We start from the raw sequence: 20,997 nt of genomic DNA, 5'->3' as shown, positions 1-20,997 counted from the left end.
CCTCTGGCTGTCCAGAGATTCTGCTGTTGGCTGTGGTCTGGCAGCAGAGGTGGCCAGGTGAGTGGCTAGAACTCCCCTCCCAGTGACAGCCATAAGTTATGGAGCCTGCCTTGTGCTGGATGCTCTCCTGTGTTCTTTATATCCTTTTTCTATGTTTGATCTTTGCAAAAACCTCTGAAGTGGGATTGGTTATCCCCATTTTCTAGTAGAGGAGTATGAATTCCTGGTTCAAGTTCACTCAGCCGCGAATTGGCAGGCTAGGAATGGCACCCGGATCTGCCTGGCTCCAGAGCCCCTGCCGGGCCTCCTCCACCTCATTGCCTCCACACCTGTCCAGGAATAAATATAAACTTTTTATTGAAATATAATATCTGCAGAAAGGTACATACAAATCAGTGGTTCTTGCCAGGTGAACAAGTGGTACTCCCCGTCCAGATCAAAGAGCAGATCGGTGCCGGCACCCCAGGAGCCTCCCTGCCACCTTGCCCACTCTCCTCCCCACATCGGTTTTGCCTGTTTGGGGACTTTCTATAAGGAAATCTACATGTGTACTCTTCTATCTGGCTTAACTCACTCAATATCATGTTTCTGAGATTCATTCATGTTAGTGTGTGTAGTGATCATCTTTTTCTTTTTTTTTAGGTAGGGAGAAAAATATACAGTGTGAAGGAGAATCCTTGTCCTTCTAATAGTCACTAAAACTGCATTTCCATACTTTACATTTTCTTTTGTTCACTTTCCTACCTGTGATCGTCTTTTTCATCGCTGCAGTGGGAGACGTTCCATCGTGTGAATACACCACAGCTTGTCTTTTCTGCTGATGGACAACAGGGTTGTTCCCTGCGGGGGACTCCCGCGCCGAGAGCGTCCGTGGTCAGTCTCTTGGTACACGGATACACGTGCGCTGTGATAGGCCTGTACCCACGAGTGAACCGCTGGGTTACAGGAGATACCGTCAGACAGCCTTCCAGAGTGGTGGTGCCACGTTGCCTGTCCCGAACAGTGTGTGGGAGCCCTGGATGCTCCACAGCCTCACCTGGGCATGGATGCTGACCACCTTTCCACAGGGTTTTTGGCTGTTTAGGTGCTCTCTTTACAAATGTGCCTGTTCAGGTCTTTAGACAATTTTTGTGTTGGATTGATTTGTAGGGATTTTCCTGATTGAGTTGTAGGGATTTCTTATATTCTCAACCCAAGCAAGTCCTTTGTCAGATATAGTATTTTGCAAATATCTTCTGTTTTTCCCATCTTGCTGCCTTAAGCCTCAGAGTCCTCGGAGAGGCTCACTTGGCTTCTTTAGACGGCCGGCACGGAAAGAGAGAAGGAAAGGACAGGAAATGGACAGGGAGGGGCTGGATGCTGGTCTCAGGGTGGAGGAGGGTGGACAGAAGATCCTGAGGCTGTGCTGGCCGGACCCAGCAGTGCTGCTGAGTGGATGAGGGGTAGAGCCCAGTTCCGGGCTCTGGAAAGTGTCAGGATGACAGAGAATGAAACAATGAAATGTGGCCCCAGTGCAGGGAAGGGGCAGGAAGGTGCGGGTTGCTTAGGAGTCCCAGAGGAATTGGTACTCGGGCAGGGCCTTGAGGTAGAGCAGGAACCTTTGGGCGAGGAAGACTGCTGAAGCTCTGAGTGGAGGTGATGGCTGACAGGGTTCTGAGGGCTGTCAGGGAGAAACTGGTGTGTGGCAGGGAGAACCGGGCAAGGCTGGGGACACATTCTGAAGGAACTCGTGTACCCCTATCCTGTGGGTCATGGGAACCACTGAGGGTTTGAGAATGAAGCAGGCAGTGGCACGGTCAAGCTCATATTTAGGAGACTCCTGGGTGCTGTGTGAGGCAGGGATCAGGGGTGAGAAAAGGCTGTGGGGACTGTTGGCTCTGGCTGCTGAAGGATGGGGAAGTGACGTCCTTGGCCGTTCTTGTTCTCGCCTGTCTGGGGCTGGGGGTCCTGGCTCTGCCAGGTGTTGGTGTCTCAAGAGGCTTTGATTCGCTGTGAGGGAATGGGGAGGAGGCCTGGCAGCCCTGGCACTGCACCAGAGGCCGCTGCTGGCATACCCACTGGGGAATGCCCCTCGGTGCTGCCGCAGGCATCCCATGCCCATCGGACACTTTTGTTTTTCAGGACCTCCTCTGTCAAAGACAGCAGCTTCGTGGAAAAGATGAAGAAGACGGTGAGTTTGCTCTGTGTTTGGGCTCTTGCCAGCAAGTCTTGGCCCTGGCAGATGCTTAGGGGAATCCAGTAGGGGCCAGCTGCACTGGGCAGGAAAGAGCGGTGGGCACCCAGGCCTGGCTCTCTTATGTGTACATTCTCGTCGTACCAAAGCCCCAAAGCTGCTCTCTGTTGCTGGGACAGTTTACTTTGTTTTTTGAATGTTTACTTCTTGAACAAACTATAAGAATGAACCGCCCCTCTAACTGAGAACACCGTCCTATCTCCTCACTCCCAGTCCAGGCTCAGTCCACGAGCAGATGTAAACCTCACATAGCTGTGGTCATGGCACAGCTGCAGTTTTATCTCTGTTTGTTTTCATTTATTTAAATTTTTAATTGTATGGAAAGGTATGACATTCACATGGTTAAAATCTAAAACAAACTATTCAGTGGAAACCCTCTCTCGTGTTCCTGCCACTCATCACCACTATTCTTAATATTTTATGGAGCCTTCTAGAGCTCCTTTGTGCACATACAAAAAACACAGAGATTCTCATTTTATATTTTTAAAAACAAAAAATGGCATAGTATACAAGGGCTGTCTGGAAAAAGTTTAGCCATTGTTAATATATCAAGAATGGTTTTCACGACATCAATGTAACTTGGCAGCCAAGGAGGGTGGACTGCAATGCACACATGTGAACATGCACACGTGTGAACAATGATGACTTCACTGTACTAGTCAGTGGGGGCAGTAGACGCCGTCAAGTGAGCATGTGTACTGTGTGGCTGTCACATTCAAAATGACTCAATGAGTAGAGTGACAAATCTGCATCAGATTTTATGTTAAGCTTGAACATTCCTCTGAGGGAACTATTTGGATGATTCAGAAGGCTGCAGCTGTGGGCATCTGATGATTGGCAGCTTCATTATGACAACGCACCCACTCATGCATCACATTTCATGCAGTTTTTTTTGCAAAACATCAAATCACCCAGGTGACTCAGCACCACTACTAGAGGCCAGATTTGACACCCTGGGACTTCTCAGTTTTCCCAAAACTAAAATCACCTTTGAAAGGGAAGATATTTCAGACCATAGATGAGATTCAGGCCTTTACGATGGGGCAGCTGGTGGCTATTGGGAGAACTGTGTGAGGTCCCAAGGTGTCTACTTTGAAGGGGACTGAGGCGTCATTGTCCTATGTACAGTGTTTCTTATATCTTGTACCTTCTTTAGTAAATGTCTCTTATTTTTCATATTACATGGCTGGATACTTCTGGACAGACCTTGTGTACCCTGTTAGAGACCATGCTGACTTAATGATATATCTCGGAGATCCTGCCATAGCAATTCAAAGACACCTTCCTCATTCTGTATTGTAGCTGCATAATGATTCCATTTTGTGACTGTTAAGTATTCTATATCTTTAAATACTTCCCTGTTGATGTTACTTGGAATATTTCTAATCTTAAACTCTTACAAACGATGCTTCTGTGACTATATAGATCAGCGGTTCTCAACCTGTGGGTCGCAACCCCTTTGGGTGTCGACCGACCCTTTCACAGGGGTCTCCTAAGACCATCGGAAAACACATATATAATTACATATTATTTTCATGATTAATCACTATGCTTTAGTTATGGTTGGGGGTCACCACAACATGAAGAACTGTATTAAAGGGTCGTGGCATTAGGAAGGTTGAGAACCACTGATATAGGTCAATTTTCAGGTTTTATTAGGCTCATAATACATTTCTGTATTAATATAGGGAGAACAGACATCTTATATGTTTAATTCTCTTCTCTAAAAACAAAGTACCTTTCCATTTGGTTGAGTCCTTTACCACTTGATAGTTTCTTGTGTGTTTCTCACAAAGTTTATTTATTCCTAGGTACATAATATTTGGCTACTATTTTATATCCTCTTAGGTTCCCTTAACTTGGTATCATAAGCATTTTTTCCTTTATTCAGTACTTTTTGTAGTGATTATTTTAAAATACCCTTTCAAATGATTTGTAGAAAACTCAGGAAATATAGTTCGAGAACACTTTAAACCAATTGTCATCCGCATGTTTCATTTTGTCCTTTGTACCCGTATCAGTTGGGGCTGGGTACAAAAACCAGAGACCACTGTAGAGATGTGGGGCACTGGATACCACTGAGGGAAGCCTCACACCCACAGAGAGGGACCAGAAGGTAGCCTGTGCCTCACTTCCACCTCCCAGATCTCGGAAAGCACATCCAGTTGGCTGGGCCTAATTGCTGCATTCCTAGCTGCTGAGGAATCTGGGGACTAGAGTTGGGGCTCTCGCAGGAGCAGGAGCGGCTGTAGCAGGCACAGCAGGAAGGTGGGATGAAGAGTGTGTGAGCCAATCTGTATGGTACTTTCTCTATTTGTCTACATTTTCATAAATATGTATTGCTTTTATAATCACCCATAGTTCCCCAGAGACTCTTGGTATGTTTCTGGCCAGTCTTTCTTTTGTGTGTGTATGTGTGTATATAAACAAAACATACAAATATACACACACAGTCACATTTTTAACTGAACATTCTGTTGTGTTTTTTACATGTCATTTAAAAATCTGTCCAAAGTGTGATCTTGAGTAGTCTTGAGTAGCTGTGTGAGGTTACTGTAATCGCTGAAGTCACCTTTGCACCCATCCACCAGGGAGCTGTGGCAGAGACCCTAGCCCCAGAGTGACTTAGAAAGGACTTGAAGCAGGAAGAAGGTGCCCTTGAGGTGCCCTACCTGCCTGGCCTGCCCCTGTGGTCACCTGGAGCTTCTAGTGACACCTGTGCTTCTTGGCCCTTCACTGACCCCACGTGTCTGGCCTTCCCCAGGGCAGAAACATCATCGTGTTCTATGGCTCCCAGACGGGGACCGCTGAGGAGTTTGCCAACCGCTTGTCCAAGGATGCTCACCGCTACGGGATGCGGGGCATGGCAGCAGACCCCGAGGAGTATGACTTGGTGAGCTCTCACTGCACCCTGGCTCTTCCTCCCAGCTCTTGTAGCAACATTAAGGAAGGCGTCTCTGGATCAGGGAGATGCTTAAAGGGCTGAGTTAGCCAGAGGGACAGACAGAAATGAATGTTTCCTGTCATTTGTAGTAACAGCCACCCATTTTAAGGGGATAAATGGTGATGGAAGGAGACTTGCCTTGGGGCGGTGAACACACAATACAATATACAGAAGTTATACTGGAGAATTGTACACCTGAAACCTATATAATTTTATTAACCATTGTCACCACAATGAAATCAATTTTATAAAAATGAACCCCTGGCCCAGATGTGCATGTGTGAACTCCCAGCACTGCTCAAGCTCAGTCTTCCATGCTCTCCACGCTGTGGGCTTTGCAAGTGCAGGGTGGGTGCTAGCAGAAGTGGATTGGGCATGGCTTTAAAATGAAAGGGTCTCAGCAGGTCATGAGAGGAACTATTTCCATCTCAATACCCCACCCCTAAACTGCAGCGGCAGGGGAGCCAGATTGAAGGGGGATCTGGGCTCTAATCCTGCTCTGCCTTGACTGCCCATGTGACCCTTGGCAAGCCCCTGCCCCTGTGGACCTTTTTTGCCTCATCTACAGATGAGGGATGTTGGATAGGCCACCTCTGGGAACCTTCCTTCAGGGCTTGAAATGAGTTCGTAGACTCCTGTGTTTGGGCCAGAGCAGGAACAGGGGCAGGGCTGAGGCAAGAGTGCAGCTTGGGGAGGGGTCAGGAGAACCCGAAAATTGGGAAAAGCCCTGTGTGGATCTGCCAAGTTCCTCCTCCTTTCCTCCACACCCCCCCCCCCCCCCAACCTCCTCGCAGTCCTTTGTGCTACCACAGGACTGACTGCAGAACTCAGTCGTGACTTTGGCTCAGCTGCCCGCAGCCCGTCTCTGAGGGCTGTGGGGAAGGCTCGCCTTGCTCATTCTCCTGGATTGGCTTCTTTGTCCTTGCTCTTCCCCTCGCGTGGTTGCAGCTCTCCAAAGTGCAAGAAACTTCCAGCAGCGTGCTTGCCTGTTACTGGGTTAGGAGAGCTAATGACAGCCAGGCCCACTGCCACAGGTGGAAGCAGTGGACAGGGGAGGGAGAGCCAACCCTTAGGTACGCAGGAGGGGAGGAGGCTGGCATTGAGCAGCTGGTCTGAGAAGAAGCCTGCAGGGAGTTGTCTTCCTGCTTCTCCCCTGGTGAGGTCACTGCCACTCATCAGCCGGCTGCTCCTGCGGCTCCAACAACACAACAGATGTTCTTTCCCTCAGAACCACACTGTCCTGAGCACCAGCTGCTTCCTGCTCATGCCACTCCACCTCCCAGACCACACTGTCCCTCCCTCCACCTGCTCCACACCTGCCTTCAGTCTCGGGGACAGGCACCACTACTTATCTGTCTCCAGGCCTGGGTTTGGAGTGGGTGAACAGTTGGCTAGGAATTAGTGAGAGCCTAGGCCCTGCTGTGCTCCAGGGACTTTGAGGGACATGAGATTTATCGTGGTGGCCCGGGGCTAATGCACAGGTCATCACATTCTGAGTGCCAGCTGGTAGTCTGGAACCCAGACTGTTTGTGCCTGTAAAGGCACCCCCTCCATTCGACCTTTGGCTCACTTGCCTGTGCCCCATCGGCTGCAGGCCTGCCCTAGAGCAGCTGAGTCACGGCCGCTGGGCCTCGGGCCCTGCCCTGTCTCCCCAGGCCGACCTGGGCAGCCTGCCAGAGATAGAGAGCTCGCTGGCAGTGTTCTGCATGGCCACCTATGGCGAGGGCGACCCCACTGACAATGCTCAGGACTTCTATGACTGGCTCCAGGAGACAGATGTGGACCTGTCTGGAGTCAAGTATGCGGTAAGTCACCCCATCTTTCCTACAGTAGCTCCTTGTGGGCTCCCAGGTGGCAGCCTACGGTGCCTCCCCTGGGCCTCTGGACCCCCATGTCTAAGGGGTGTCACCTCATTCTGATCAGTGAGAGCAGGCTGAGGTGTCTGGACAGGGTCGTGGGAGGGCAGTGGGAGGCTGGTGGGGAGCTTGTGGTAGGGAGCCCTAGGGAAGGCTGCTCATGGGACAGAGGACAACTGCCTCTTCCACCCTGGACCCCAGTACTAGGAGAGCTTCTTCTCCCATGTCCCCAGCCCTACTTTGCTTCAGGGGCATTTGTCACTGGAGACTGAAGACAAGAAGGGTGTGGCTAGGCAAGGAGAGCGCAGTGGGACAGGGGAATTGCCCCTGCTGGCCACCCAGGGCTGAGGCTTAGAGGCTGACTGTGGAGGGGACCCTGGGCTGCAGGTCACCAAAGCAAGGCCACCTCCAGGGGCCAAAGGTGGCCCATTTCACAGTGCTGTCGAGTGACTTGACCAGCCCTGCAGGGAAACCCACCCCATGACTACTGGCCAGGTCTCAGACCCACCCCTTTGTCCACACAGGTGTTTGGCCTTGGGAACAAGACCTATGAGCATTTCAATGCCATGGGCAAGTATGTGGACAAGCGGCTAGAGCAGCTTGGTGCCCAGCGGATCTTTGACCTAGGACTGGGCGACGATGACGGGAAGTGAGTGCTCCAGACCAGACTTTCATTCTGGGCCTCCCCTGCCTGGAACTCCCCAACCCCGCCATCAGGTGTCAGGGACATTCGGGGTTAGGGGTGGCGGTGCACATGAGGGGAGCGCGAAGCTGTGGTGTGTGCCGAACCTCCGTGACACAAGGGAAGGGAGTTGCCCACTACCCAGCCCCCACTGAGCGGGCCTTCCTTGCTTTTCCCCATCCTCCTGGTTTGCCCAGCTCAGAGAGAAGCCGCCGCATTTAGCACAGATACTGTAGACACTTCCTGATGCCTTGGGTTACATCACTGGGCAGGCCAGCTTGAAAGGAGCCCTCAAGCTCTTGGGGTGCTGGGGAGAGGGTTCAGGCTGCTGGGAAAGCCAGCCCATTGCAGGATCTCATGGCCATGATTGGGTGGCCTGGGGCCTGGCTCATTACCTCTTCTCCCCAGCCTGGAGGAGGATTTCATCACCTGGCGAGAGCAGTTTTGGCCGGCTGTGTGTGAGCACTTTGGGGTGGAAGCCACTGGAGAGGATTCCAGGTGAGTGTGTGCCTGTCGCTTGGGCTGGGGGCTGAGGGTGAGTGCCTCCTGAGGACGGGAGACCTGGCTTGGTGGGGTGGCGTTGGGACTCGAGAAAGAGAGGCTGGTTGAAGCTGTTAAATACTGGAGGGTCTGAGGTCCCAGGCTAAGGCTCAGGGCTTTGCCTGAAGTGACAGGCAACCTGTCTCCTGACAGTTTCACTCCGTGACACAGCCCCCCTCCTCTCTTGGGACTGACCCCTGCAGCCTTCTAGTCCCCGCCAGGCCCTTGCCTCACCCTTGATCTCCCCTTTTCAGCATTCGCCAGTATGAGCTTGTAGTCCACACAGACATAGACATGGCCAAGGTGTACGTGGGTGAGATGGGCCGCCTGAAGAGCTACGAGAACCAGAAACCGTGAGTGGAGAGCATGGTTGGGGGCCAGGCCCTGTGGCCCTTGGCACACCCCCAGGAAACAGCTGGTAGTCTTGTGTGTGCCCGCAGACCCCTTCCCACAGGGCATCCTCATCTCTACTGTTGTCCAGAAGTGAGCACGGGAGGTGGGAGTGGAGTCTCTGCCACACAGGAGGGCATGAGGCCCAGAGCAGAGAGATGGGAGGCTGCTTTGTGTCCAGGGCCCTCAGAACCCCTTCCCACCCTGTGGTCCCTCAGTCCAGGACACAGCTTCTGAGAGACTGGTGCTTTCTCAGTTTGTACTTAATTTGCTCTGACATTTTGCTCTGTAAATATCCTGGGGGTACATACCAATTCCTGAACCAGGGCATAGCAAATTCTAGGTTGAACTTTTGCAAAAGGGCACACTGCCTTAAATTCTGCCTCAACATTTGGACTTTTTGTCCAAAAACATAGTGGTTTTTCCTTGGGCCCTGATGTGCCTTACACCCGGGTGCTGCCCAGATCCCTGCCAGAGCTGCCCAGGAAAACCCTCCTTGTGCCCCCGGGATTCAGGACAAGCAACGCTGCTTTGGTCAGCCCTGCCAGAGTCCCACAGTGACGGGAAGCCCCAGCATTTCAGTGACTTTACAGAGTAAAAGTTCACCCCCTGTTCATGCTGTAGTCCAGGGCACGTCAGGTGAAGCTCTGTTCCACACGGTCACTCGGGGACTCAAGCACCTCTGTCTTGGGAAGCCACCTTCAAGGGCCTAGTCCTCCTTTGCATTCAGCTCACCAGTGGGTTCAGAGTGTGGAGGGTCTCCCAGGTTTTTAGGGCCCAGCCTCAATTTCCATATCTGTTAATGAAGACACTGATAACCTAACTCTGCCCACCTTGTGGATTGTCAGAGTACTGCCTGAGATCAGGCTGGGAAGACCCCTTACATAGTTGGAGAGGTTTCCTCATGGCCCTTGGAGGCCTGCTCTGATGTTCCCAGTGTTCTGTGAAACCCGAAGGATCCCTTTGGGGCAGGGACATTCAGATCGAAGACCTAGCCAATCACTGAGCCGCTCTCCTCCCCACCCAGCCCCTTTGATGCCAAGAATCCATTCCTGGCTGTTGTCACCACCAACCGGAAGCTGAACCAGGGAACTGAGCGACACCTCATGCACCTGGAATTAGACATCTCAGATTCTAAAATCAGGTACCAGCTACCTCCCTCTCCCACACCTTCGCTCAGGGCCTCCTGATCTGGATACAGAGCCTCCTCCTGAACTGTACATCTCCCCCCAGGTATGAATCTGGTGACCATGTAGCTGTTTACCCAGCCAATGACTCTGTCCTGGTAAACCAGATTGGCGAGATCCTGGGTGCTGACCTGGACATCGTCATATCCCTGAACAATCTTGATGGTGAGTTCTGGAATCAAGCCCTCCCCCCACCTTGCCTGCCTGGGCCTTTGGAAGGCCTGTAGGTTGAGCTGCTTAGGCCTGAAGCCCTGGTGCCCAAGAAGACCCTTACACCTGCGATACCAAGGTCCTGGAGCAAACTCGGGGGGATAGGGAGCAAAAGTAGCTATAAAGTCTGGCCTTCTACCTTGGGGCTCCCTCCATCACCCCACCTGCATAGTCCTCTGAGGGAAGGAGGGGTGCCTAACCAGCCCCCATGTCCTGTGGGGAAGAGGAGACTAGAGACCAGGGTCTTCATCCTTGGGCCTGGCTCCACCACGCCTGGCCACTGAGGGCCTGGGGCTGCCCTCTCCGGGCACCGGGGTCTGCATCTCCACACCTGTAAACTTGGGGATCAGGGTCAGCAGCCCTAACAGCCCTCCGGCTCCATGTGCAAGAGGCACTAAATGTGGTGCAGGCTTTCTCCAGGGTCTCGAAGGACTGTCTGGCTTTGGCTGCTTGCTGTGACCCCTTGGCACCCCCCACTGACTACCCACATGGGGCCCAGCTCTCCCTGGCGCTGCGCCACTCACTCCTGTCCCCAGTCACCCCAGCCCAGCTGCTGCTCCTCACCAGCTCCAGAGTCAACCCTTTAAAGGAACAACATGGAAAGGGGTTGATTTCTGTTATAATTCGTCATGAGAGCAGTGAAGTCACAGTGAACACACGCTGGGTCTGTCCCTCTACTTTTGTGAGGCATGTCCCTGGACCATCAGAGGTGGCACCTTGCTGGGGTGGTTGTGATGTGCTTACTGTCCCCCCAGGAGAATCTAAACCTCTGCTGGAGCCCTTTACTGCTGAGAGCTGCTCAGAAAGAGGTGCAGGGGATCAGAAGTCCCCAAGGCAGGTGTATAGCATTAGGAGCGATGCACTCACATACCCTGCCCATGTAGTGTGAAGCCTGAGCCATTTCCAGGCTCAGCACAGAGGGCTCTGGGGTGCTGGGAACACCCAGCCTTTTGATCTGTGTGAACACAAGGATGTTCAGTTTGTGAAATTCCATTGAGCTTTACCTGTACAACTTGTATACTTCATGTAGGTTATGCTTCAGTAAGTTCAACCCCCTGCAAAAAACAGACCCAAACCCCTAAATGCTGAGTGCTTCCTGCACCAGGGCCCTGTGCATGTCCTCGGCAACCCTCGGCAGTGCTGCGGAGGCGCATCTCTGCACTGCCATAAACAGCCCCCGCAGGCACACCTCTGTCGGTGGAGAGGCTTTCTGGACCTCCCAGGTGGGGCCCTTCTCTGCGCCCTGCTCTAGCCTGACTAGGGGGAGGTCCGTAAAGCTACCTGTTGACTGATGGCAGCAGAAGGCTGCAGCAAGGGCTGGCGGCGGGGCCTGTGCCGGGGGCTGCACCTGGAGTGAGCACATAGGATGCTGCGCCAGGAGCTCAGCTGTGTGCTTGTGTAGACCTCAAGGTGCTGCTGAGCATAAAAGCTGACCTGGCAGGGCCTGCCATCACAGCTGAATCCCCCAGTGTTGACATCTCACGGTCTTGAGCCTGGGGCCCCCAGAGTAGACCAGGCCCAGCCCGCAGCCAGGCCGGACACATGGGGGCAGCTCTCTCTGAGCCTCTGAGGGTCTTACTCTTCTGGAGTAGCAACAATGAGCACCAGGCCTCCCCCAGCAAGGTCCTCCCTCTGATGAGGATACCTGTGTGCCCTGAAGCTGAAGGCTGGATGAAAGGCTGAGGCTCAGCCTCCAGGGCCAAGGAAGTACCACACAAAGCTGGCCTTGCTTCCAGTGCCAGCTGGGCTGCTTGCTTCCTGCAGCGTAGCCTTTGGCTTCCCCCACCCCAATCCCTTGGCACCGCACCTACCCCAAATCCTGCTTTCTCTGTCCCTGCAGAGGAATCCAACAAGAAGCACCCATTCCCCTGCCCAACCACCTACCGCACAGCCCTCACCTACTACCTGGACATCACCAACCCTCCACGCACCAATGTGCTCTACGAGCTGGCCCAGTACGCCTCAGAGCCCTCAGAGCAGGAGCACCTGCGCAAGATGGCGTCCTCCTCGGGCGAAGGCAAGGTAGGCCTGCCATTCCAGCCCCCTGCACCCAGACTGCTTCCACCTCAGCCCTGGGCTGCAGCTTCCAGCCAGCATCCCCAGGCCACCCCTCACCCACTCTCCAAGTAGCTTGGGTCCCACTTGAGCCCTGTCCCCTGTGTCCCCTCACCCGTATCTCACCCCAAGTTCTGCCCCCCACCCCTCCAGGAGCTGTACCTGAGCTGGGTGGTAGAGGCTCGGAGGCACATCCTGGCTATCCTGCAGGACTACCCATCCCTGCGGCCCCCCATCGACCACCTATGTGAGCTGCTGCCTCGGCTGCAGGCCCGCTACTACTCCATTGCTTCATCTTCCAAGGTGAGGGGAGGCTTGGCAAACTTAGGGAGACCATAGCACTGGCTGCTCTGAGGTGCATGGGGGCCCTGCACACAGCCCCCACTCCAACCCAAACACCAGGGACAGTTCACTGGGCAGTGTATCCAGTAGGTTGGGCTGTCAGACTGCACACTGCTTACAGCCCCAGTGCCAAGAGCCAGTCAGGAAAACTGCTGGAAAGGGGCTTCTGAGGGCTGGACACCACGGAGAAGCCCTGAGCAGGAACCCTGTGCAGAGGGGCTCAGGTGACAGGGCTGGTGGCAGGAAGGGGCCTTGGGCACCGCTGTGGAGCTCACTTCTGTCGTCCGCTAGGTCCACCCCAACTCCGTGCACATCTGTGCCGTGGTTGTGGAATACGAAGCCAAGTCTGGCCGCATCAACAAGGGTGTGGCCACCAGCTGGCTGCGGGCCAAGGAGCCTGCTGGGGAGAACGGCCGCCGGGCCCTGGTGCCCATGTTTGTGCGCAAGTCCCAGTTTCGCCTGCCCTTCAAGTCCACCACGCCTGTCATCATGGTGGGCCCCGGCACTGGGGTCGCCCCCTTCATAGGCTTCATCCAGGAGCGTGCCTGGCTGCAGCAGCAGGGTGAGTGTGTGGGCGCTGGTGAGGGGAGGGCAGGGGGCAGGGATGGGACAGATTCCATGCTCAGCCTGGCTGCTCCCCCCACCAGGTAAGGAGGTGGGGGAGACGCTGCTCTACTATGGCTGCCGCCGCTCTGACGAGGACTACCTTTACCGCGAGGAGCTGGCCCAGTTCCATAAAGAGGGAGCTCTCACCCAGCTCAACGTGGCCTTCTCCAGGGAGCAGCCCCACAAGGTGAGGGAGAAGCAGGCTGCTCTGGCGGGGTGGAGGGCTGCAAGGCTGGCCTCCTTACGGGCACCCCCCCTTTTCCCTCAGGTCTATGTCCAGCACTTACTGAAGAGGGACAAGGAGCACCTGTGGAAGCTGATCCACGAGGACAGTGCTCACATCTACGTCTGTGGGTGAGTGAGGCAGAGGACTGGAAGGGGTGAGGCACTCTGCCCTCTGGGACGCTCCTAGCCCAGCCTGAGCGCTACCTCCTTCCTCCCCACAGGGATGCTCGGAACATGGCGAGGGATGTGCAGAACACCTTCTACGACATCGTTGCTGAGCTGGGGTCCATGGAGCATACCCAGGCGGTGGACTACATCAAGAAACTGATGACCAAAGGCCGATACTCCCTGGATGTATGGAGCTAGGACCCGCCCGGCTCAGCCCTGCTCTGGCCTCATGCCCCACAGACTTGCTTCCCCATGTAATCACTTTCCTTCCCCTCCCGAATGGGTTCTGCTGGCCATGTCCGAGGACGCATACCCAGTGACTAAGACTGGGTCCAAGATGTGCCCTCTGGAGTCCCCTGGCCACAGGACAGGTGGCCAAGGGTAACCAGGCCCATATTTTGTGAACACCTCAGGCCCCCAGTGGCTGTTCAGAAGCATCTTTTCTCTCAGCTCAGCGGGGGGCTTGGCCCTTCCACATGATTTTCAATGAGTGTAAATAATTTTAAATAACCTCTGGCCCTTGGAATAAAGTTCTGTTTTCTGTATTTGCCTGATGTTCCTTGAACAGATATGTGGCCTCCACCTCAGTCTGCTTATGCTGTGGCAGCACAGAGCCGCCAGGCCCCTGTCTTACCCTTGGGAGACCACACACCTCAAGCCACCTCTGTGCCTCTCTTCATTTATTGAGGCCACTGGCCCCCAGCCCCCCCACAGGCTGGGACACAGGCCCAGGTCTCCTCCAGTGTGGCCCTCAGGGCCCACAGAGCCCACAAAACCCAGGGAGAGCAGAAAAGACCTTCCTGGACAAGGGAGTACCCACCCCCTCAAACAACACATGGGGTACAGAAGCCCCTTTGGGGCTGGTGGGGAGAAGAAGACCCAGCCTTAATCATTCTTGCTTCTGTGCCGCTGACGGTGGAATTTCTGGTGCACAACCCGTAGGGTGGTGAAGAAGTTGCCAAGGAAGAGGATGAGGAAGGGGAAGCCACACATGAGCACCTAGGAAAGGAACTGGGGTTAGGACAAGCTGAAACTCAGTCCTCCCGGTGTCCTTTCCAGGGATCCCAGCTTACCTGCCACTCCTTGCACTCGGGATCCCGGGCCAAGTTGAACAACGTCAGTGCGTTATAAAGCTGCCAGAACTGAGAAGGAGGGGGATTTCATAGAACGTGGTCCCTGGTTGAGTCAGAGCAGGGGCTGGACAGCCAGATGGATGGGGACACATACAACTTACATGTCCAAAGAAAAGAAAAGGCAGCAGGAAGGTGAGTCCCCGCCACATCCAGGACTGGAAGCCCTCTGTGAAGGAGAAGGGGCAGGGCACAGAATAACCAGTGATGGAGAGAGAGACACCATTACTCAGACCCAGGTTGAGAGGAAAAGACTTCCCCTTCCCAGCTCCCCACTCAGGATACATAGTGGAGACCATGCCCGACTTACCCACAGTGACATCCATGGTGTGCCTCTCGCCCAGGGCCCGAAGGCGGTACAGACAGCCACTCTGGTAGTAATACTGCAGGAACTGCACAAAGCCTAGGGGGGTTAGGGAGCATCAGGCCTGGGCTGGGTCCCTAAGTCCTTTCTCCGCCCCTCCCCCTGGGGAAGTCCTGAGCTGAAGGGACCTCTGAGACACTCACTCTGGTACATGGAGAAAGACAGGAATTGGTTCCGGAACTTCTGATACATGAGGCCATCTGGCCTAAGGCAGAAAATGGAGGGGTGGGGAGCTTGGGGATGCCAACTCTCCCAGTCCCAGCTCCTCCACCAAGGCCCTGGGACCCAAGCTGCACCACTCACCATGTCAGCATGACTCCCGACAGGAACGTGGACACATAATGATGGAAAACCCACCAGCCTTTGATCCTGTATCAGGAAGCTGCTATCACTCCTGTAGCTCTTAGCCCCCAGGACTGATGCTCGGGGACAGGGAGCTGTCTGAAGTGGGAAGAAACCAGCACCCCAGCCCAGTTCTGCTTCTCAGAGGGCCACGGCACTCCCCCTGACCACTTTCTAGGGTAGCTCCAGTACACCCTCCCCTTGCCCCCCAGGAGCTGGAGTTAGGCCCTTGCCCACCTGGAGCCATTGTTGATTAGGATGCTCTCTCGGATGGTCAGGGTGCAGTAATACCAAACCAGCAGGAAGTTGAAGACAGAGTCTGTCACCCTGCAGAGAGGGACACAGGGTTGGTGCTGGAGCTAGGGGAAAATAAGGTCTGGCCCCAAGCAGCAGAACACCCACCTGGAGTTGAGGAGGAAGCGGCAGGTGAAGGAGATGAGGATGAGGATGATGGTGAGGTAGAGCTTGAACTTCTCGTACTCATCTTTGTAGGCGAACCTGGGGTGGGTACACACCCATGGGACAGTCTGGGAAACTGGTGGGACCCACCCTCACCTCTGCCTGTGGAGGGAGGCGCCTGTTCCAGACACACTTGCATGCATGACAAGGGGCCAGCATGGGGGAGTAGCCCCTGAACCCCAAGGCTCAAGGACAGCTGGGGCAGAGTGGAAAGGGCTGAGACCCAGCCCATGATAACCAATTACTTAGCCTGCTTGCTCAGGAGTGTCACGTTGATGTTACCCAGAACCAGGCTCAAGTATAACCTAGGGAAGGGGGAAATGTGGGTGAGAAGAGGTCCCAACCAAGAGGGACGCAAAAAGGCACAGAGCCCTGGCATGGGCTAGGCCAGTGTCTGGGACAGCACCCCCACTCAGCCTTCCCACAGCCTTGCCTTAGGGCTCTGACCTTGGGATGCTGCAGCCCAGCTCCACAGGAAACACTGATGCCCCGCCTTTCTTCCTGCTGCTCCTAAATCCTGCTCCAAGGTAAACTAACACCAGCTCCCTCCTTCATCGTTTCCCTCACTCCCCTATCTTGGGATCTTAAGAGCAGCCTGGCTCTTCCACCCCATGGAAGCCTGCCCACATCTCAGATCGCCCTGTGGACCTGGGCAGTGGACTCACTGTCTGGGTGCATGATCACCATCTATCACCTACCCAAGAGTAGGCACCCTATACTCCTGAGAACCTGCAGCCCCAAGTCCAATGCAGCAGCCTACACTCCCAGCCACACCAGGACCTCTTCCCAACTCAAAACAGCCTCCTTGGCAATGCTGGTTGTATCCTGACCCCTGAGTACCCAGCCTCCCAGCCATTTTTACCACATGGACTGTCCCCACACTGAGGTTCCCAGGCCCTGTTGACCCTGCTACTCTTTCCTGAGCCAGCTAAGTCCCCGAGCCCTTCACATGTCAACCACTTCTTGCCAGCCTGTCACTTCTAGCTCCTGCAATGCTATCACACCCACCAGCTAAGCTTGTCTTGTCCTTCTCTGCCAGAGAAACTTCAAGAGGTGACCAGAGAGTCACAGTCATGTACTAAGCAGCTGCACCCATACATGGGCTCTTTTTCACACTCAAGCCATATGGATGTGCTCACAGTGCTTAAGGGACTTGCCCAAGGCTGTGAAGAGATTAAGGGGCATAGTGGGGACTTGGACCAGGCTTCCAGGCTGCCTCTCAGTACCACCACTGGCTCCTGGCCCATCCCAGGAGTGGCCTTACAAATTCTTTCTCCAAACCCTCCACCCTGTCTCCATCCTGGCACCTGACATCTTTCCTGCGTGCATTGTCACCCTCATCTCTGCACCTCCTCCCATCTCAAACAACAAGGGCCCATGCCCAGCCCTCTCCATCTCCCCAGGAAGTGAGCCTTTTTTGGGTCTCCCCTCTCTTGGCCCCACGTCTCAGCAGGCACATATACTCAAGTCTGTCCTATGTTCAAAGTTACACATATACCCAAGTAAAAGCCACCCCCCCCCAAACCTTCACACTAGTACTAGTCTCTTTCCATTCATAGCCTCTGAAGTGTGGCCTAAACTTGGCTGTCCCCTCAGCTCTTCTGTCATTCCCAATATCAACTTCCACTTGGACTATCCTGTGAAGTGGTTCTCTCCAAGGTCACCCTGACTTCCAGGAAGCATTTCCCCTTTCCCCTTCATTACCAAATGTGGCCCCCGCAGCCAGCTGCTCTGAGGCCACCGGCCACTCCTTCCCTTGCCTTCTGGGACATGATCTCTCTCAGCTGTCTGGCTACCTGCCATCTCTGCTGGATTTTTTTTTCTTTTGCTCAGCCCAAGTTCTGCACTGTATGTGCTCACCCTCCGCAGCTGTGGAAGTGCACACTTACTTGACCTGTGTCACTCTCCTCTGCCTACTCTGCTGCCTGGCTCCCCAGTGGTCTCATCACAGCCTCTCAACCTCTCACCTCCCAACACGCGTGCTGTTACTGCCATCCTGAGTTGGCCTGGTTTACTCCTTCATCCTTTATAACTGCTCAGGCCTCACCTACTCCAGGAGGCTCTCTGACCTCCTGGGCTGGATTAGGGGCCTCCTTTACTCCCATTCCCTATAGTTCCACCACAAAGCACCTCATCACAGTGAGCTGTCGCTGTCACCCAGCTGTCTCCCGCTTCCCTGAGACAGACTGCTCCCCGGAGGGTACCTGCCTACTCAGCCCAGAGTGGGCCCAGGGAACACCTGCTGACCAAATGATCAAGCAGAGGAAGAGTGCACTTCAGGCCTCTCTCCCAGGAGTGGCAGTAAACTTAATTTGGGAGAGGGGTCTCACCCATTCTTCTTGGGCAAATAGGCCTCCATATCAAAGAAGAGGCCTTGGCGCTCCTTGATCTGGCTCTCCAGCTCCTTCGCAGCCTCCTTGACCTCCACTGGGAGGGTTGGTTTGCATCTGCAGGTGGGACACAGAAGCCAGAGTCAGAGCAGGAGTACCACACTGACACCTGTGGGGCAGGAGGGCCAGCGTGGCCCAGAGAGGGGAAGAGAGGACACTCCCAGAGTCAGCACCAGCCTCCTATCCCACCAAGTCAGACACCCCCCAACCAAGACTGAGGGGATGTAGGGGGATGTGGAGGGCCACGAGGAGGGGGGATCCTAACTTCTTCAGGATGAGGGCCAGCTGTTGGAGCTCCTTCTTCTGTCGAGTGATAGAGCTGGTACAATTGTTCTGCAGCTTGGTCAGCTCCTCCAGCTTCAGGCGGTACAGCCGGTGGGTCTCCTAAGGACCAGGTTAAGGGGAAGGGTCAAACTGCTTGGAGGGCCATTGTGCCAGAGCCTGCTGGGCAGGGGGCAGGGCACGGACTCCTCCAGGGCTCCTTGGGAGAGTGTCAGCAGGAAATGAGGGAGCCAGCTGTGCCAGCCCACAGACCTCCCTAAGGTTGCTCTCTCCCCAGGGCCAGCAAGGAGATAGGTTCTTCCTGCAAGCCCAGAAGCCCCCACAGCACCCCTCTTCCAGAAACAGGCTTGTTCTCTGAAGTGTTTTTTGTTTTTGTTTTTTAAGTCTCAGCCCATCTACGAGTTGTTCCCATCCCTCTCTGTCCCATCCTGAGTATGGATTCTAGGCCATGAGTCCACCTTCTGGACCACACAGGCTGCTTGAAACCACCCTTGGCCCTCTCAGATTCTCCTGCCTATCCAGCCTACATGTGCAGGGGGAGCTTGGGATGTCCAAAATGCCTTCTGTTCTGGCACTCCCAGCATCTTCCTCCCAGATTAAAGGTCATCAAGCTTCAGCCCTTGGACCTCCTACTGTAAGACCAGTCCATACCCCTCCCCCAGTACCTTTGGCCTAAAGCTCCCCAGAGCCCTTTGCCCTGGTGAGTGAGTCTAGAGAAGAAGCAGCCTGGAGATTGGCCAAGGGTAAACGTAAGGAATGTCAGGCAGGGGCTGAGACCCAGACAGTGGTGATCAGGCTGGAAGACCAGGTTTGCTCTGCTCAGGACTCTGGGAAGAAGCACCAATAGCAGCAGGTTTGCTGGCCAGGGGGCAGGCAGGCTTCAATGGGAACAGGAAGGGACTGGAACCGGCCCAGGAGAAGCAAAGGCCTAATCAGAAGCCCAGCTTGCCTGAGCTCTCCCCACCTGGTCTAGATCTTGTTCCTCACTCCGAGGAGCCACCACGCCCCCTCAGAACCCTGCAAGTTCCACCTCTGCCTAAGCCCAGCCCCCACTTCTCCCGTTGGAAGGAAGCCAGCAGCCTCTTCCTCCCTGGAATCCCCAAGGAACAGCACTGCAGCCCATATAAGCAAGACCCAGCCAATTCCTCCAATGGCTTCCCACTGGTCTCAAAGAGACTTTAAACCCGGACAGGCCCATGAGGTCCCCCACCCACTTATCCCCTCACTCTTTGCAGCAGCTACAAGGACCAGTCTTTGTGGGTGCTGTCCTTCACTGTGGATCGTCAGGCCCCCATCCAGGCTGGGGGCTTCACCTAAACACCACTTCTCCTGGCCCAAACCTGGCAGCCTCCTATGGTACACCCTAGGTGCACTTCTCGCTGACTGAAGGGCGTGATGACACTACTTGCAGCGCCCACCGGGCCAGAGCTCACGGCATTTTTGCTGAGTGACCCAAGACTGAGCCCGGCCGGCTCTGACTCAAGCAGCCACATTCCTGGAAGAAAGTGAGGTAGGGGTCGGAGCCTCTTTCCGAGGCCCTCGCCGCAGGCCCTAGGTCCGACAGGTGCAGTGGGATCCCACCGGGGTCGCAGCGGCCCAGCGAGAGACGTGCTCCCGTCGGACATCCATGTGAGGTCGAGGAGACAGTCCACCCAGTACACCAGGACCCGGGGCCTTGCCGCCCTCGGGAACGACGCCAGGGTCCCCAACCCCTAAGCCCGAGCTCCCCACTGCCTGACACAGCTGCCAGACCCTTGACCCCCGAGCCAAAGAGACATGGCTCGGGGTCAATAGGTGCCCCCCGCTGGCGCTCACCTGGATGCTCTGGAAATCCTGCTGCAGCTCCTCCCAGTCCCGCAGGCAGTCGCCCAGCGGGCCCGGGGGCGTGGGGCGCATGGTTGCCAGGCCCGGCGCCAGACAAGCGGAGGGTAGAGGACGCCGCAGCAACCCCCGCGGGCTGAGGCGCCTCGGCCTCCACCGCCCCTGTCCGCTTCCGGGCTCGCTCCGCGGCACTGACCAATGGGAAAGGTGCCTGGAACTGCGAACGCATTGGCCCCGCCCCCATTTGAGCCAATCTGGGCCGAGGGCGTGGTCTGGGCGGAGCCAAAGTGCACTTACAGCTTTTTGCGCTGGACCGGAGCTGGGGCGGTGGCGGCCCTTTGCTGGGATCCACTGGTTGTGCCAACCGCGCGGTGCTACCAGCTGTGCCCCGGCCCCTCATGCTGGAAGTAAATCAAAGTCCAGAGAGGTGACACCTGCCTCAAACACTTTCGTTCTTCGGACGCTGCGCCTCTGCGGGAAGGGAATTCTGAACCTCTTAATCTCGCTTGGATTTTGACAGCGTCCTCCTTACCGTCTCCCTGCCTCCAGTCTCACCACTACTGCCCCTTCACACAGCTACCAGAATGCTCCTCCTAAAACACAAAGCTCTCCCCAGCAGGTCCCTGCCGAAAACTTTCCAAAGGCTCTACCCTGCCTACCAAGGAGGTCCCTAACGACAGAGCCATTGCTCTGCAGCCATCCCAGGCTGTGTTCCCACTAAGATCCTGACTAAAGCCTGTGTTGCCAGAAAAGCCCTTATCCTACTCCTTG

The 20,997-nt window shown here is 55.0% G+C and overlaps 2 protein-coding genes across 3 annotated transcripts in view; one reads left to right on the top strand and one right to left on the bottom strand.

Moving 5' to 3' along the window:
- POR (cytochrome p450 oxidoreductase) overlaps positions 1–13,983 on the top strand; it is a 69,031-nt gene extending 55,048 nt beyond the window's left edge. The window contains exons 3-16 of the mRNA XM_090276864.1: positions 2,122–2,170; positions 4,998–5,126; positions 6,833–6,982; positions 7,558–7,682; positions 8,124–8,213; positions 8,510–8,608; positions 9,673–9,789; positions 9,879–9,997; positions 11,883–12,064; positions 12,251–12,400; positions 12,731–13,001; positions 13,087–13,232; positions 13,314–13,399; positions 13,492–13,983. Coding sequence (XP_090132990.1) covers positions 2,122–2,170; positions 4,998–5,126; positions 6,833–6,982; positions 7,558–7,682; positions 8,124–8,213; positions 8,510–8,608; positions 9,673–9,789; positions 9,879–9,997; positions 11,883–12,064; positions 12,251–12,400; positions 12,731–13,001; positions 13,087–13,232; positions 13,314–13,399; positions 13,492–13,636 — 1,858 coding nt within the window. The 3' untranslated portion in view covers positions 13,637–13,983. The remainder of the gene's footprint in view (positions 1–2,121; positions 2,171–4,997; positions 5,127–6,832; positions 6,983–7,557; positions 7,683–8,123; positions 8,214–8,509; positions 8,609–9,672; positions 9,790–9,878; positions 9,998–11,882; positions 12,065–12,250; positions 12,401–12,730; positions 13,002–13,086; positions 13,233–13,313; positions 13,400–13,491) is intronic.
- A 120-nt stretch (positions 13,984–14,103) lies between these two features.
- Positions 14,104–20,595, bottom strand: TMEM120A (transmembrane protein 120A). Of its 2 annotated transcripts, none has more exons than XM_090276858.1 (12): positions 20,221–20,436; positions 18,389–18,507; positions 18,064–18,180; positions 15,979–16,038; positions 15,677–15,772; positions 15,512–15,601; positions 15,236–15,301; positions 15,076–15,137; positions 14,879–14,971; positions 14,673–14,737; positions 14,512–14,580; positions 14,104–14,437 (listed from the first exon to the last, which is right to left on the bottom strand). In XM_090276858.1, exons 1-12 carry the CDS (start codon positions 20,299–20,301, stop codon positions 14,324–14,326), a joined length of 1,032 nt encoding a protein of 343 aa, XP_090132984.1. In that variant the 5' UTR covers positions 20,302–20,436; the 3' UTR covers positions 14,104–14,323. The 2 variants fall into 2 exon arrangements, 1 of the variants encoding a protein (XP_090132984.1); XR_016511146.1 differs by having other exon boundaries at positions 14,372–14,437; positions 14,879–14,960; positions 20,221–20,595.
- Positions 20,596–20,997: the final 402 nt, after the last annotated feature.

The sequence above is a fragment of the Furipterus horrens genome, unplaced genomic scaffold, assembly GCF_987537825.1.
Source record: "Furipterus horrens unplaced genomic scaffold, mFurHor1.1.pri manual_scaffold_5, whole genome shotgun sequence".
Classification (NCBI taxonomy): Eukaryota; Metazoa; Chordata; class Mammalia; order Chiroptera; family Furipteridae; genus Furipterus; species Furipterus horrens.
This window is presented reverse-complemented; position numbering and strand designations above follow the sequence as displayed.